Here is a 16,257-nt window from a genome sequence, read left to right as displayed (position 1 = left end):
TTTACATGATTAGTGATTCAGCACAGATTGCAAAAAAAATAGTAATTAAAGATTTATGAGAAAAATTCTGAACTAGTTAAAGTTGTTACAGTGACTCACCCACACAGCCAACTCCAGTAGGGTTAAGTTCAAAATCGGCAGGACAGTTACACAAGTAGCTGCCTGGAGTGTTCACGCACAGTCCATTGATGCAGTTCACAGGGTCAGCACACTCATTGATGTCTGCAGACAGAGTAATGTAATAAAACAATGTTTAGATATTATTTGTATTGAATCAGTGGCCAACAATTATAAGTCCTAGATGTCCTAGAGACACTGGACTAGACAGTCTGTTCAATATGTGAGCTGTGAATGCAGCAGTCTGACACTCACCAGTGCAGTTTCCTCCACTACGGTCCAGCTCATAACCATCATCACAGACGCACCGAAACATGCCTGGGAGATTCTGGCATGTCCCAAACACACAGATGTTCTGGAAATTACACTCGTCGATATCTGTGAACAAGAGGACACATAACAGCACATGTATTACATATTGTTTTTGCACATTGTACACATGTTAAAAAAGTGAGTGTGCAGTACCTTGGCAGGCCTTGTTATCCTCTGTTGGTGTGAAGCCCATCTCACACTCACAGCGGTATCCTCCCGGAGCATTCAGGCACTGGCCATTCTCACACAAGTTCACATTATCCGCACACTCGTCCATGTCTGAAACAGAAGAAACAATCTCGTGAGGTTCATAAACAAATAAAATTCTTTCACAATGTTTTTGAAAGTGACTTTACCGGAGCATGAAAATCCATCCCCGTTGAAGCCTTCTTTGCATGTGCACCTGTAAGAGCCTGGTGTGTTGACACAGTCTGCGTTGATGTTACAGTTGTGGTCCTCTGCAGAGCACTCATCCTGGTCTGCATACAGTAAGGGGATATACATGAATAAAAACACTAAACAATTACTAAAAAGAGAATACAGACTTCTTTTCTCACTAACCAATACACTTGATGCCATCTCCGATCCAGCCATCTCTGCAGCGACATTTGAAGCTCCCAGGTACATTGATACAGGCAGCATGCATGTCACAGTTATGGGCTCCAATCTCACACTCATCCACGTCTGTTGATAAGGAATGACTTAATGACTTTTGCAAAATAATATATATTTAAACCATACAGACATTAAATATTGTACTTGTATTAATATTGTTTCATGCACACATGGCTTCTGTACGTCCCTTATTTCATCACAGAAATGGTAACTCTCTTTGCACTAAGACAAGCCAGCCTGGTCTTCATACTTATAAATAAATGATAACTGTCTCTAAAATACTGTATGCATGAATTCACTTGCTCAACTCTGAAATATAGATACATACACCAGCCCCTACAATACATTACAACATTGAAGTCTATATGTACCTGTGCAGCCGGTGGATCCCTTCTTAACAAAGTATCCCAGCTGACAGTGGCAGATGAAAGAGCCTTTAGTGTTCTCACAATCACCGTGGAGACAGATGTTTGGGTTCAGGTCACACTCATTTACGTCTATAAAAAAGTACAATCATTGTTTAGAAAAAACTGATGGATGAAAAAAGTAACACTGGATGATTTCTTACCGATACAGGTCCTCATGTCCATTGAAGCCATGAAGCCGTCATAACACAAACACCGATATTCACCAGGAATATTGGTACATTGGCCTCCATCACAAATGTCAGGTGACTCTTCGCATTCATCAATATCTAAAACAAGAGAAAACAGTCCAGTCAACAACAACAACAACAACACAATACGCAAATATAACTCAAAGAGTTATATTTACAAAGAGCTCATGTATTACCTGCACAGGTCCTGAGGTCAGGCATTAGAGCGTAGCCCTCACTGCAGCTGCACTCATAGCTGCCCTCTGAGTTTGTACAGTGAGTTTCACAGCCTCCATTCATAATAGTGCACTCATCAATATCTGTGAAAAAAATACAAAGAGTAAGACAAAGACAACAACAATAGTTAAAGTGTTGGAGTTGTTTGGGCTGATTATGTTGAAACAGAAAACCAAACTCACCAACACAGCTCTGTCTGTCTGGTGTAGCCTGGTAACCTGTCTCACATGAACACTGGTATGTTCCTGGCATGTTCACACACTGGCCATTTCTGCACAGGTTCTCACTAAGTTCACATTCATTTAAATCTGAAAAACAAGATTCAAATGTTATTGAATTACTATAAAAGAGAATAGTAAAGTTATACAGTTATACAGTATGTGTCTGACCTTCACAGGCAGAGCCATCGCTGCTGAGTGTGTATCCAGAGGGACATTCACACTCATAACTTCCATCTGTGTTGAGGCAGGTTCCTCCACGGCACAACAGAGGATTCCTCTCACATTCATCAATGTCTGCAGGAAAACAAAAGAAGTCAGAAAATCACTAGAGAAATGATCATATAAGGAATATCTATTCAGACTTGTGACTCACCCATGCAGTTTTTCATCATCATGAATCCACTCTCGTAGCCCTCAAAACATTCACACTCAAAACTGCCAGGTGTGTTGACACATGTTCCATGTCCACACAGGTCAGGAGAGATGCGGCACTCATCAATGTCTGACAAAAATTGTGATTATTTTTGGGGCATTTGACAAAGTACAACAATGCTGTTGTAATGTTGTATGAGCTTCCAAACTGTACCTGTGCAGTTCCTTTCCTCAGCAGTCAGGGCAAACCCACTGTTGCAGCGACATTTAAAACTGCCAATGGTGTTACGGCAAGTCCCGTGAGTGCATATACCATTGAACACCTTACACTCATTCACATCTGAGGATAATACCCATATTATATTAGACAACTATGAAATACTATATTTTTGTGGTATAATTGTCTAATTTCAAGGTAATATACCTTTGTAGAAGGATCTGCCTGTGAGAATGTCTCCTCGGTTGGCAAAGCCGCGGCCTCTGGGACAGATAGCGTTGAATTCGGGGGTGTCCTCTTTGGGGCACTCCTCACAGTCGATACCCCAGGCAGCGCCCACCAAACAGCAACACATGTCAATGCGGTATCGTCCAGGTAGCGGGGCCCCACATTCATCCTCATGCCACTTCATGTAGCATTGCTCGGATCGCATGTCTGAAAGAATCACAAAACATAATTCGCTGAGTCCCATAAACTTATATAGATGTATCAGGAGGGTCTATTTGTCATTTTATAGGGGCCTTACCCACACAGGTGCGTCCGGTCCCATCCAGAGTGCGGCCCTCGGGACACTCACAGCGGAACGAGCCCTGAGTGTTCACACAGCGGCCATTTGTGCACACTCCAGGGAATACCTCACACTCATTAATGTCTAAAGGGAGCAATGCATTTAGATCACGAGGTTAAACATGTACATTTTCTATGTGGTTTTAATTGGATATATGCCAGAATTATTTTATATTGTTCTATTACATTTACAGTATGAAGGGCAGAAAGTAAATGGCTTACCTTCACAAATAACACCTTTCATGCGAGCAAATCCACGAGAACAGGCTGTATCTATAAGATTAATAAAACAAAATCATTATTTAACACACACATGCATTTAGAGTAACACATCAAGTTACTGTGAATATAAAATACAAGTGATGATTGTGTAAAGCAAACTGACCTATTTCACATGGTTCACAAGGGCTGCCCCAGGCCGCTCCCAGAGTAGAACAGCACTCAGACTTGAGTGTGGCTCCGTTGATGTTGACTTCGCAGCGGTTGTCCTGAATGGTTAGCCAGCAAGTGCTCTTCATACTGTCTGTAAGTGACATAAATAATGCAAATTTCAATTATGAAACAAACGCCTTTTATAAACCTTGGAGAAGAGAAAAGAAAACTTTTATATGCTCAATATCATATTAAGGGTCATTACCTGAATAGAATTAGTCATCTCTTCACTGCAAATTTCATGTGTCAGGTTTTATAATGAAAAGAAACCAAGCCAAAAAGTGAAACTGTAACTCTCACTACATCAGTATGAAACTAGAAACATAAGATCTCAATCTTCCTACTCTAAACTAAATCTATTTTAAATATATACATTTATATCTAATAAAATGCTTATCCAATGATAATGAGAGCCAAATACCTAAAATGCAACGCCCTCTATAAACTTAATCATCCCAAAGATTTATGTACTTAAGTTATTTAGAGATTTGATCCAAAGTAAAGACAGTTCTTACCCACGCAGATGGTGTTGGTGGAGTCCAGCTTGCTGCCGTGAGAGCACTCACAGTTGAAGGACCCGGCCACGTTACGACACACTCCATTGATGCATGGGCTGGACTCACACTCATTGATATCTGAAACAGAGCACATGTAAGGTCAGGGCTGAGAATTACCATTCCCTCTGGGGGTGATGAGTACATTTATTCTGTTTCTCTATGAGGGGAATTCGGTTTACTTGGAATTCAAGACAACACATCTGGTACAAATAACCCTTTAATGTTCTTGATTGTAGGTAAAAATGATATAACGCAGAGCTGCATGTCAATTTATCTGTCCATGATTCACTCACCTTCACAGGTCTCGGAGTCTGGTTTGAAGACAAAGCCTTTAGGACAGGAGCAGGTGTAGGAGCCAGGAGTGTTTCTGCACAAGCCATTGTCACATAGAAGCCGGTTCACCAGACACTCATTTATATCTGAAGTAAACAAAAACATTCTCTCGTCAACGCAGATAATAAAAATGCATATAAAAAGGGCATTAAACATTACAGAGAAACGAAATCTGACCTGCTAAAGTAATACAACAATCCCATGCATTTCAGAACATGTTTGTAGAGGTCTAAACTACAGTGTACAAATAAGACGAGGTAATTTCTTTGCAAGGGACAATATTTTGCAGTCCTTGTGATTTACTAATTGTCACTATACAAATTGTGATTTCAGTTTGATAGTGATATATCTTGCGGCCCTAGTTTGGACCAACAGTACAAAAACATAACACAGCCCCACCCTATTCATTTAAACTTAACTTACCAACGCAGTTTTTGCCGCTAGTGTCAGATTCATAACCAATGTTGCAGATGCAGCGATAACTTCCTCTCAGATTCTCACAGATCCCATTTTGACAAATATCTGGATCCAGGGCACACTCATTGATATCTATTAAAAAGATACAGGTTAAAATTCAGAATTGATTCATGAATTGTTACTTTTTACTCCATATAATTCAAAATACTGCTCACCTCTGCCATCAGCTGTTATACCGATGCCACTGCTACATACAGCCTGGAATTCAGCTATAAAACAATAATAATCATTAATCATTATTATTATAAATAGACAAGTCCATTAATTTATTCACTTTGTACCTGAGTTTCTAGAAGGACAGGGATGGCATGGTTCACCAAAGCCATGTTCAGGATTGGCACAGCAGCACTCAGATTTGGTTACAGCTCCAGGAAAAGGGCGTGAGCAGGTGCCCATTTTGATAGCGCCATAACAGGTGGTCCTCATGTGAGTGTCCACGCAAACCCTACCATCAACGTCAATGGCCAAACCGGGTGGGCACTCACAGCGGAACGATCCCTCCGAGTTTATACACCGTCCATTCATACAGATGCCTGGAGTCTGGCATTCATCAATATCTGTGAAAAATAAATACTATGTTTTCCAAATGTGTACACTACCTATTCATGGGTTATTAGAGTGATTAAAAATTAGCACACTTTTCATAGTAATTAATAATTCAAAATTAAACATTACATATTTAGCATGGTGAAAAGTGCTCAAAATGGTGCCTAGAAACAGGAAGCTGAAACCCATGAATACATTTGCATATTTTAGTGTACAATATAATTTGATTTTTTATGCCTGACATACCAGTACAATAGCGTCCATTAGGTGCCAGGGCAAAACCAGGTTTGCAAATACACTTAAAGCTCCCATCTTCATTAATGCACATTCCATTGAGACACATGTTGGTGGTTGCACATTCATCGTGATCTGGAAGAAGTCACATCACATCATGAGTCAAGCAGCTTCAATAAAAGTTAGGGTTAGTTATTTTTAGTGTCATTTTTTATTTTATTTTTTACCAATGCAGTTCTTTCCATCAGGGGTCAGCTCAAAGCCAGCATTGCAGATGCACTGAAAACTTCCCTCAGTGTTGACACAGCGACCATTGCGGCACATCACTCCGTTCACAATACATTCATCAATGTCTACAGCCAGGGGAGCAAGAGGAGACACAATTAAGATAACTGGTTTATAATCCTTAGGCCAAATAAACAATAGGAACATCCCACATTGAATGTCATTAAACCCTGTCATTAAGATGAATGCTGTTTATTTATATAAAAACCACATGAGGTTGCATTACAGCAATAATGGCCTATAAAAGCATAATCAGACATACCGATGCAGGCTTGTTTAGTGGGGGTCCCCTGGTAACCTTCGTGACACTTGCAGTGATAAGACCCAGGTGTGTTGGCACAGTCTCCATTGATACAAGGGTTACTCACACATTCATCCACATCTGGACAAGTAAAAATGAAAAAATAATAATATCAGTTTTGCCCTGCATTATAACTATTAACAATTCCACTGAAAGGACAGAAGATGGCAGTGCAGTGCAGGTAATCAAAGATGAAAAGTTGGACATTTGCTGAATTAATTTAAAATGGTCTTGATCTGTATCAGAAGTAACAAGACCATATGATAACATTAAAAGAAACAACTATTATTTTCAGTTGAACATCATATTCTAATGTCTGAAAAAGAGTGGGGTTTTTTTTTTATCATTATTGTGTTACTGAAATAGGTATGGAGCATCAAACTTTTTCCTCAGAACTGAATTTGAATATAGATTTTTTTAGTACCTTGACAACACGAAAATTTAATACAAACTCACTTAAATTATTATTATATAATTATTCAAATTTTATAGTAGTAATTATTGTACAGTAGAAAATGTGTCTTACCAATACACTCCCCACGTATGTCCTGCTTGTAACCCATGTTGCATTCACAGCGATAGCTGTTCAGAGTGGGGATACAGCGTCCATTCAAACACAGATTTGTAAAGTGCTTGCAAACATCAACAGTGTCATTCACAGAGACAGTTCCTGCAAATAAAAGTTTCAATTTAACCACAACATAAACTCTAAATTGTGGCCAACTTATTTACTTAGGTAGCAGAGACTAACCAATTTGCTGGTGGTTTAGACCTCCTCCATTGCCTCCATTCCCATTGAATCCACCTCCGTTCCCTCCGAAGCCTCCTCCCCCGCCATTGCCGCCATTACCATTGGGCAGGCTGGGGAACTTGTAACCATAGTGAAAGCCGTTGCCGTTGGTGTTGGGGAAATGTCCATTGGGGTAGACGTGAGGGAGACCGTGGCCTTGAGGAACGCCCACAATGCACAGGCGCCTAAACTCATCTACACACGATAACATACAGAATCACATTTGACACTAATTATGACTATGTACAGTGTTATAATCACATGTAACCATGAGATCTTGGTAAGGGATATTTCAGCAAATACATCAATTAGTGAAATATATTTTATGATTATTTATTATCGTTTGACTTGTTACGTGTACAAATACTAACTGGACAAGTTTTAAAAACTGTAATCTTGATTAGCTTAGAACAAACTCAAATCAACCTGTATCAACCCAAATAGTAGGTTATGCGAAACATAAAAGTTTAATTTTATTTAATTTGTTAAAATTACCCTTAATCATTATTACATGTCCTTTAGTTTCATACAGAAAACCCATAATATTAATAGCAACAGTTTTAGTGTAGAGAGTAAACAATGGCTGCATTTGATTGAATGTCCATGATATCATTTGTGCACTTCTGTCACATGCTTAATCATGACATAATCTAATGAAATCACTCATGAAGCTTTTCATTTCTGTTACATGGCACATCCATTTACACAGGCTTTATTTACTGCTAAATCGCATGTCAAATGTTAACCAGCGTGTTTATTACAACAAAGAGGATTATGGTTAAAAATGGAGTTCATGTCGTCTGGGATGATTTTTCACAGATGCTGTTGGTCGTTACTGACAGAGGTTTTGGCTCTGTCTCACATTCTTCTGTATTTGTTTTACTCACCAGAGCCGCGGACAGGACACATCTCCGGGATGGCGCCCAAAGCCCAGCAGCGCCCCGAGTCACAGCAGCACTGCATTTTGGTGTACTGTCCCGTCAACTCTGCAGCACAGCGGCCATTTGCCAAGGCAGAAAAACAAGTGCCAACACGTTGATCTGTGAAGCAAATGTTAAGAGTTAGTAACATTAAGTCACTGCTTTACAATTGTTTGAAGACTATTCTGGCTACTTGGGTAATGGCTAGTCATTTTTAGACTGGCCCATTCCCTCCATCATATGACCAGAACATAGCTGTCTTTTTAACTGTATGCCTTTAACTGTATGTTTTATATGTTCTGTACATGTTTATTGTTGCAAGGCAACCATGAATGTCAAGAAACACACCTATCATTATTATTATTTATTTATTTATTTATTTTTATTTTTTTTTACCAGAGCTGCTGACACACAGATATACTCAAAAAACATCAGTTAGACGGCCAAAGAGGAGACCTTATTTTACATATTCCTACTGTCTAACTACTGTCTTGTGGTTTACTGTGGTAAAAAGGACTGTAACTTCATTCTTTAAGGAAACAACTGTTCTCATAGGAAATGGTGGTGAGTGTAAAGGTGCTGGTCCCCTGTGTGGCTTAAAAGATGGTCGCTAACACAGAGGAAGCTGCTTTATGAGTTGTCAGTGAGAAAGGTTGCCTGGGGTCTCGGCTCACTGTAAATATCTTAAGGCTTCTAAAAAGGGCCCTTGTTTGTTCTATTGACCCATTGCTGGGCAGAGGTCAATGGGCCAGGAGCTGGGGGTAGCATTCAAAGGGAGTATGTAAGAAGCCATGGGTCTTTGGGAAAAGGTGGAGGAGATCCGTTATGAGCTGGTTGAATCCGCAATGTACAAGTGTGTACAGCATTTACTAGAAAAAGAAAAGAAATGAATTGGGCTTCTGGGTGGGAGGGTACAAGTCGATTATCTCACTAATGAGACTGCAGTCTGGAATTAATCAGTTCCATCTGGAGCAATTCCTGCCAATTAAAAACAACACGAGGCATTTCACTACGTCTGGGAACAAATACAGTACAAAATGCACATAGCCTTTCTATTCACATATAATACAGGGAGTGCAGCCTAAATACATCCCATAGGAACAAGCCAGGCTGGAGGCACAGAGAGCTGAGGAGGAGGTGGGGAGGAGGGTGGTTGCTGATGAGAATGATGATGACTTAAATTGGATCCAGACTTGGACTCGAGTGCTAGTGTTGCTTCAGTTCAGCAGCATATGCTTTCATTTGGGTAGGTGTTTTTACAGACTAGCTCACTGGACAGGTCTGTGTTTCACAGTGTGACGAGGCACTATGCTCCTATTACCGTGACAACCCCCAACAACTCTTGTCTCTTGAGCACAGATATTCACACCAGCAGCGTTCCAAGCTTCTAAGAATTTATGCTTTCTTCTAAATCTGGTTTTGCATGGTCTTCCCTTTGCAAAATGTGAAATGACCTGAGAGACAGATAAAAATGTAGATATTCTGACCAACTTGGAACTACTTTTGACAAAATGAAAAAGGAAGATCCAGATGTCAATTGAAGCAACAAACTATGGCTAAGAGGAAATGACAGAAATGATGCGCAAAAATGCACCACTGGAAAAAACAACAGAAACAGATGTGACAGAATCTCAATGGAAAGAGTCCAAGACTCCAATTTAAGCAAAGACTTTTAGTACATTTTAGTAGGACATCACTAAGCAGCACTGTTCTAAAGATAATTTAGTTTAGGTTTGTTGCATGAAGGCAGGCAGTACATCACCTGAGACAAATAAGGAAAAATATGGACACACATAAAAACAAACATGTGGGAGTATGTAATGTCTCATAGAGCAGAAACATGCCAAAACAACTGCAGTTTTACTTTGGGCTGAATAAATCCATAACTTATGTCAACAACTCCACATGGGTCTATGAAGACAAAATAGGTCAAATCTTTCACCACACAATTTGCTTTATATGAGATTTACAAGTGAGCTTTTAGGTACTATTCAGATATTTTTCCTCGATCTTCAACTGGTATTCTTTAATACCTCCAAGAAAATTATAATGGGCTTTCAAAAAGTTTCAAAATGTTTAAAGGTCCTATATTACACAAAACTGATCCTTGTGAACCATGTTGTAATGTTGTTACCTTCTCAAAAACATGCCCAGAATTATGATTTGTTTCATTCACACATGTATGAGTAACCTTTTATTATGTCTGTCCACATCTCCAAAGCTCAAAATGCTCTGTTCCACCTTGTGATGTCATGTAGTGGTAGTTTTCATGAAGTTAATGTACCTTTACCCTTTGTAGAGTAAAGACTGACAATTCCAGGTCTGAAAGTATCCAAATGATTCTAGTGAAGATGTATGGAGCACAGTGGAGCACTTCCTGTGTTACCACATGGCATCAGAAGGTGGAACAGGTGGAGTGTAATCTGCTTAAATGTGCAGGATTTCTGTGTTAAACATATGTGAATGAAACAAAACACAACTCAAGGTATGTTTTTGATTTGGAAACAACATTATGACATAGATCAGAAAATAGCGTAATATGGGCCCTTTAACTAAAAACAAGTTGGAGCTATGGTATTTTACCACATTCTTCAATTTAAGTTTCAGCTTCTTCAGCTTCTTCTACCTATACGGTATCTATTTCAATTAAAATGTAGATACAGTTTTATATTTTTTTTAGAAGTAAATAATTTTTTTTTTATATGTTTAGTACATGTACAGTATTAAATATAATACAAAAAAATGCATTTGTTGGGTCAGAACAACACACTTATTCCATGCTAAAGGGGTGTTCCACATTTAGGATCACCTTGGCTTCAATCTTTGTTTTTGTCTCGCCTGCCCTTGCTCTGTGCTTCTTCTTAAGCAGCTCCATGTGTGTGACTCGAAGCTAAACAAGCGACCACATGACATGCTAGCACACAGACTACCTGAGGTCACACACAACTGGCTGTTTGTGTACAATATGGGTATCTGTTACAATTGACTTTGACTTGTTGTGATGTGTTCTACAATGCAAATCTAAGGAGTGCATTTTTTGTATTTTTATTCCATTTGCTCATTTTCCAAAACACAGAAATTCCATTATAAAAAAATATAGAGAGCTGACAGTGAAACTTTCACGTGCAGCTTAGAACATTATTGGCTTTCAAAGTAAAGGTGGACAATTTGGCAAAGAATTCTTAAGAACCAAGAACAAAATTTAGATTTCAGTAGGATTTATGTTAGTACCGTTACATCAAAGATTAAATTGGCCTGCCAATCACTCAGCATCACAGAGGTTGACCAAATGAAGGCAGATGGTCACAGGCTTATCACATCCTTATTTTGAAGTACAACTCTCAACATAATGACAAATGAGCAAAGACAAAACTTTGGCTAATGTGGATTAAAACTGTTCTCATAACAAGATTAAACATGAACTAAATCAAGACTACAGCACAGGTTTGAAATGATCAAATGAACACATCTGAGGTATATTAACATAACATACCAAGGTTGTGCAATTAATTGTATTTTAATCTAGATTCAATCAGCCCTAATCGTCAATGATCAGGTTGGGTCTTTGTAATTAAGAGGTCTACAGCCAATTAGGAATGTACTGATATGATACTGGTATCGTATATCGGTGCTGATATTGCACATTTTGATGGATGGGATACTGTTTGAGTTTGTATCAGTTCAGGTAATATCCCATTTTTTATCTACAAATTGGTGTAATAAGACAAAGTTGTTCTGTAGTTAAATGATAAATAACAGTTACAAAACACACTTGGATTTTTTTTTTTTTTTTACCCTACACCATTTGTGTTTAAAGGCAATACATTAGATTTGCTGTCTCTGCTGTAGTATACAGTAGGTTGATATCGGATATCGGCAGATACTTAAAGCCAATGAATTGACATCAGAATCGGAAGAGAAAAGAACTGGACCGGTGCAACCTTACAGCCAATTCTCTGTCAGTAAAAGCATGTGTAGTTCAGAGGAAAAAATGTGGCTATTTGGCAAGGATTAAAAGTCTGTATTGTTTCTGTTCAAGAAATGAATATTGGAAGGCATGTTTTTTTCCTGTTGTTGGATCGAATATTGTGATCGTTTAATGTGAGGGAAAAACTTTTTTTTTCATCATATCGCTCAGCGATATCATATCACTGAGTGTGCATCTGACCAAGCCACTCTCAAATACACCTGGAAGTATTTGAGTGTGGATTGTTCAGATGCACATGGAAGTGTTTCATGTCATATACTGGGGCAGCAGCATTGGCACAGATTAATCTTGTCAAGGCCTTCTACAGTGCGTGAGTTTGTGCTTGCTGCACGTGGTGACCACAGGCAGCTTGACTCAGAGGAAGCTATGATGAAGGAGTTTGTAGCTCTCCAGATGTGTTTAGTTGGCTCGCGGCAGAGGAAAAGCACTAATGAGGGGGATGGTGAATGGTCTGTGTGGCACTCACCAACACATCTGGAGCCATCCGTGCTGGTGATGTAGCCCCGTGGACAGGTGCACACATAGCTCCCAGCTGTGTTAGTGCACTCCCCTCCGTCACACACTCCAGGGATGCTGCTGCATTCATCAATATCTGCAACACAGCGTCATAAATACCATGTTTTAAGATGCACCATAACATTACATATGTTGCATAAACATGTAATCTTTAGTATAGAGAGTAAAAAACATCTGCAGCAATAACATATAGATTAATTCCATCCAAACATCTTAAATGCTTAGACAGTGACAGTGAGAGTAAAAAGCTAATTATCTGTATTCAAGCAGACAATGATATGCACATCTGCCAAGTATCCTTTCCATCTATTCAATACCAACCTAAATAGTAGAGATGGGTGATATACCGAAAAATTAATAATCCCATTATCACAGATCACAATCATGATTTCATCACAGTTCATGCATGCTGTATCTTGTATTCAGAACTATCTTCTTCTGAGAATTTACACTTCACTGTTGTTGGTCAAATCCACATGTCAATCCCTCAGAGGATGACAGAAGCTGACGAATTGGACTGGATTTATAAGTAAAAAGAAGTTTTCCCCACATTTATAAACTAACAATCTAATGCTACACCCCTGCCCCCTCTCTCTCTGTTAATTATGGACAAAATTCCCAATAAAATCAAAAATGTCTCTAGCATAAGCAGTCCTTGACAGATTTCTGGGCGGTATCCAGCCCGGTGGGAGCCTCATGCTGTTACCTAGACATGGCGTTTGGATGTGTGGCACACTTTATGACGGCACTTAAACGCATTATTGGGGCCCCATTTCTCCATGACGAGGCTTACCCAAAGACTAGCTCCAAAAAGTAATGGGGTTTATGATGTGTCACCCTTTATTTGGCATTACTGTTCTACAGTGGAGCGTAATTACAGTGCTTAGTGCTGCTGACGTACACTTGTTCATACGTTATTGGGCTTTTAAAAGAAAATATGGCATGTCAATCTTGCTTTCTCATGATGATTTGCTCTAACTGAAATGTATATGACTGAATCTTCCAAACAGTGGTATAAAACTAAGAACATTTCTGCGAATATTTATAAGTATTTTTTAAGTATTTGATATATTTGTGCAGACCTGGTGTGTGAGAATCTATGAGGTCTACACACTAATGAGAAAGTCTACAACGTGCCATAAGCATTTTTCTGTGGAACACTAACAACTGCTTTTCAGCCAAAACACTGTACTTAAAGAGGGCAAATAAGGAGAAGCAGAAAGAAGAAATATGGGGGCAGGGCAGGACTGTTAACCTGATCCTGAAGCTAAGAGCAGGTCATGAAACTAGTCACAACCCATGACTTAACAGCTCTTTATCTCCACTGGTTTCACTGAGAATTAACTAAAAGCTATTTTTGTAAAACGATCCCTAAGGAACTAAATTGATGATTTTTTTTGGTCAGATTTAGGCCTCCTGCAGATGTTTTGACTTTATAAACAGTGGACTATTCTGCCCTCACTCACTGTTACTCACAGATGGAGACTAGATGCCAACAAATGATAGCGAGTCATTTAGTTCCTACAATTCATAAGGCAAACAAACGCAGGAACAGTAACATTTTTGTCAACGCAGGCTGATGAGAATTGAATAGGTCCTTTATACCGATTTAACATTTAATCTGTCTTTCTCACTTGTGTTGAATGTTGCTACTGTCCACTGTCTGTCATTCATAATGTTATTAAAAGTTGATGAATGCAATTGAGAAATTTATAAAGGCAATAATTGTGTTATAAAGCTTAAACACACTGGGCAGACAGCACTGGCTAATAGCATCCAGAGTATGATTCACACGCTGCTGATAGTTCATAACTTCAATACAATTTCTCTTCGTGATGCTTTGATGACTCAAAGTGGCTACACATGCTTTCAGTAAATTCTGCTTTATTTTTACTACAAAACGGCACATTCTTGAGAAGCTCTCTTTACCGTAAGTCCCATGGCATTGACCCAAACCACAACTGAAAGTGTCTCCAATGAATACAGTGAATTTGGTGAAGTCATTCTATGAATTTCCTGCTTCAGTGACTTCAACATAAATTATTGATATAACACTGTTGAATTTGAGGTACCTCAGTTTGTATTGAGTTATGAGCAATACTTAACACTTTTAAGGTATGAACAAAAATATAAAATTACTACAAAGACAACCTCTCAGCCTAGCAAGTTCTTTCAGGCACATATTGGCTCGACTTGAACCACAACAAAATATACTACTTTCATGGAGCCACAAACTTTCTTCCAAATAGTATCTGGGATGTGAAAAAACTATGTAATAATCATTTCACTGAATAAAGTTTGTTTGACTGATAGCTCAAAATTATTTAAAAAAAAAAATCTCTTGTTAAAAAGTGAGCTGTACTGTATTTCTATATGCAGTCTCTTCTTATACAGTAGAATAGCCATGATGAGGCTGAAACAGTTTAAGAGCTTTCTGTAATGCTCCCTACAGACCAGGAAAACATCGGCTTTGGGCCAAAAGACACAACTTCTGCCTGTGTAACGTTCACACTGTTTGGCCGGGGCATTGTTAAAATTCCAGCACATCAACACATAATAATGGGAGTCTTCTCTGCTGCACGTGTGGCCCCTGGAGAGTCTTTCCTACCCTGTTTTAAAATATTGTCATATTTTATATGGCCATAGAGATGTGTCTGTGGGTGGGTCCCCAACATTATATAAAATAACTTTCATCACCATTGATTTAATGCCCTCAATTTAACATTGTCATTATACAATCCTACCCCTGAGCTCTCATCATGACCAAAAAGACAAGCTGTCAAAATGGGTTTCCTCTGCAGGGTGACAGGATGCTCCCTTAGGGATAGAATAATCACCAGGAGGAGGTCAAAGTAGACCACTGAAACTAAAAACTAAACAATTTCTGAAAATCTGGACAGTGTTCTGGATCTACTCCAGTCATTTCATCTTGCAAATATACTAACAACCTTCATAGCTGAATTCAAAATTCTATTGGCTGTAACATGTCTCATACTGTGATCTACATTTTCTGCATGAACTACTACAAATTCATGTCATTATCCATAAACTGAACTAATTGCTGCCTCATGTAATATTTTGTGGTCAGACGTGACTCACCTTCACACTTGTGGCTGGTTTCGCTCTGTCTGTGGCCAGCGGGACATTTACACTCGTACGAGCCCACAGTGTTGATGCAGTTCCCTCCAGCACACAGCCCTGGTACAGCCTGGCACTCATCCACATCTGTCAAAGAAGAAGAGACAAAACAGGTTAGTCAATGCAACTCAGATGACCACTTTCTTTGTATGACCAATTTGCTCTCAGTAGAAGAATGCCAGCAAATGGTTTATGATGTGTTACTAACTACATTCAGAGAATGATTGAACTGGAAATGACTTTTTAATTACACTCAGAATTCCCCAAACTGCCTCTGAGTCATAGTGCACAGAGTAGTAAGACAGCAAAAATCTGGGAATCCTGGTTACTGTAAGTTTCATATTATTTATTTTATTATACTCCAATGTCTGCTTCAGGAATGACAGTTTAGTCTAATGTTAAAGTCATATTAAATTGCCTTTGCCAAAGGTTAGTGCAGAAAATAAGAAAGAGGAATAGATATGGAGAGGGAGAGAGAGAGAGATGG

General features: G+C 38.9%; 1 protein-coding gene across 1 annotated transcript in view; it reads right to left on the bottom strand.

Moving 5' to 3' along the window:
- Positions 1-16,257, bottom strand: part of fbn2b (fibrillin 2b) — a 51,157-nt gene that overhangs the window by 9,247 nt on the left and 25,653 nt on the right. Inside the window, exons 8-36 of the mRNA XM_033965778.2 lie at positions 15,732-15,857; positions 12,583-12,708; positions 8,096-8,248; positions 7,170-7,403; positions 6,945-7,088; positions 6,380-6,499; positions 6,060-6,185; positions 5,845-5,967; positions 5,334-5,609; positions 5,208-5,261; positions 4,999-5,124; positions 4,536-4,661; positions 4,201-4,320; positions 3,639-3,776; positions 3,476-3,526; positions 3,213-3,338; positions 2,894-3,121; positions 2,684-2,809; positions 2,471-2,599; positions 2,266-2,391; positions 2,059-2,184; positions 1,837-1,959; positions 1,613-1,738; positions 1,416-1,541; positions 991-1,113; positions 786-908; positions 583-708; positions 373-495; positions 100-222 (exon numbers count right to left, since the gene is read on the bottom strand). Of these exons, the coding sequence (XP_033821669.1) occupies positions 100-222; positions 373-495; positions 583-708; positions 786-908; positions 991-1,113; positions 1,416-1,541; positions 1,613-1,738; positions 1,837-1,959; positions 2,059-2,184; positions 2,266-2,391; positions 2,471-2,599; positions 2,684-2,809; positions 2,894-3,121; positions 3,213-3,338; positions 3,476-3,526; positions 3,639-3,776; positions 4,201-4,320; positions 4,536-4,661; positions 4,999-5,124; positions 5,208-5,261; positions 5,334-5,609; positions 5,845-5,967; positions 6,060-6,185; positions 6,380-6,499; positions 6,945-7,088; positions 7,170-7,403; positions 8,096-8,248; positions 12,583-12,708; positions 15,732-15,857 (3,897 nt within the window). The remainder of the gene's footprint in view (positions 1-99; positions 223-372; positions 496-582; positions 709-785; positions 909-990; positions 1,114-1,415; positions 1,542-1,612; positions 1,739-1,836; positions 1,960-2,058; positions 2,185-2,265; positions 2,392-2,470; positions 2,600-2,683; positions 2,810-2,893; positions 3,122-3,212; positions 3,339-3,475; positions 3,527-3,638; positions 3,777-4,200; positions 4,321-4,535; positions 4,662-4,998; positions 5,125-5,207; positions 5,262-5,333; positions 5,610-5,844; positions 5,968-6,059; positions 6,186-6,379; positions 6,500-6,944; positions 7,089-7,169; positions 7,404-8,095; positions 8,249-12,582; positions 12,709-15,731; positions 15,858-16,257) is intronic.

Source organism: Periophthalmus magnuspinnatus, chromosome 4 (genome assembly GCF_009829125.3).
Source record: "Periophthalmus magnuspinnatus isolate fPerMag1 chromosome 4, fPerMag1.2.pri, whole genome shotgun sequence".
Taxonomy (NCBI): Eukaryota; Metazoa; Chordata; class Actinopteri; order Gobiiformes; family Gobiidae; genus Periophthalmus; species Periophthalmus magnuspinnatus.
Note: the sequence above shows the minus strand (reverse complement) of the source record. Positions and strands in the feature narration are given on the sequence as shown.